General features: G+C 34.6%; 1 protein-coding gene across 1 annotated transcript; it reads left to right on the top strand.

Annotated features, from left to right (window-relative positions):
• Positions 1-6: 6 nt before the first annotated feature.
• Positions 7-1,003, top strand: LOC110037432 (probable inactive poly [ADP-ribose] polymerase SRO1). Its single transcript, XM_020742084.1, has 4 exons — positions 7-54; positions 140-210; positions 469-651; positions 726-1,003. Exons 3-4 carry the CDS (start codon positions 562-564, stop codon positions 885-887), a joined length of 252 nt encoding a protein of 83 aa, XP_020597743.1. The 5' UTR covers positions 7-54; positions 140-210; positions 469-561; the 3' UTR covers positions 888-1,003.
• The last annotated feature ends 76 nt before the right edge of the window (positions 1,004-1,079 follow it).

Here is a 1,079-nt window from a genome sequence, read left to right as displayed (position 1 = left end):
CCCACATCTGCCCTGAGTATATTGTGGTTTTCAAGCTTCCTGCTAAATCTAAAGGTACTTTCAATGATTTACTAGGAACATCTGTTTACTATGCTATGAATCTTCCAGCTAGAGTTTTTCTTCTTCATCTTTGCTGCAGAGTTATTATTTGGAAAAGAAAGTGCATCCAATGAAACTGGGGTCACATGTGGACCTTCGCCTGTGTCGAAGGTCTGTCTCTTGTCTGCTTTTATTATTTGGGATGCAATTTTATGACAGAAATGCAATAAATATACCTTTTTTTTGTGGATAATTTTACTAATTTTACTAATTTCATGCAATTCACGTGGGCTCAATGCTCAATGCGTTTGTTAATCCTAATCTTTCAAGCAATGTTTTCCCATTATTTTTTAGAAGTGTCAACGCTTATCTTTCCGGCATAGGGTTAGTAAAGAAAGATACATTAAGTTCTCGTTTTTCTTTTTTCAGGAAGGAAATGATAATTCGTTTGTAATACCAGCTAACCAATCCCAAGGCAAGGACCAAGAGTTTGGTAGAGTCCCTAAGCCAACTTCTCCTTGGATGCCTTTTTCAATGCTGTTTGCTGCAATTTCAACCAAAGTTCCTGCTAAAGATGTGGATCTTGTCAATAAATATTATGAAGAATTCAAGGTGACTTTTTGAACATTAGTTTTATCCTCTAGGGCATTTGGGCTGTATAGATGATCTTTTTTTCTTTTAACCAGAGAAGAAAAATAAACAGACTTGAACTTGTTAAGAGGTTGAGGCATATCATTGGAGATAAACTACTGATATCTACCATAGCGAGGCTTCAATACAAGGTGATTTATTATTATTATTGTCATTATTATTATTATATTGTTGTTGTTGTTGTTCGGATAATCTAAAGAGCTATCATTTCACTCTTTGCTTCACTGCTTCTGTTCCAATTTGCAATATCATGGGAGGTGTCATCGACATCATCTTTTAATTGTGTTAATTTCATTATTTAGTAATTATTGATGCCATGCTGATTCTTTGTCACACATTGGTTGAACATTCATTTGTTCTCCTTTCTTTTCTTTTGATCAACATGTGGA

Source organism: Phalaenopsis equestris, unplaced genomic scaffold, assembly GCF_001263595.1.
Source record: "Phalaenopsis equestris unplaced genomic scaffold, ASM126359v1 Scaffold219313, whole genome shotgun sequence".
Taxonomy (NCBI): domain Eukaryota; kingdom Viridiplantae; phylum Streptophyta; class Magnoliopsida; order Asparagales; family Orchidaceae; genus Phalaenopsis; species Phalaenopsis equestris.
Note: the sequence above shows the minus strand (reverse complement) of the source record. Positions and strands in the feature narration are given on the sequence as shown.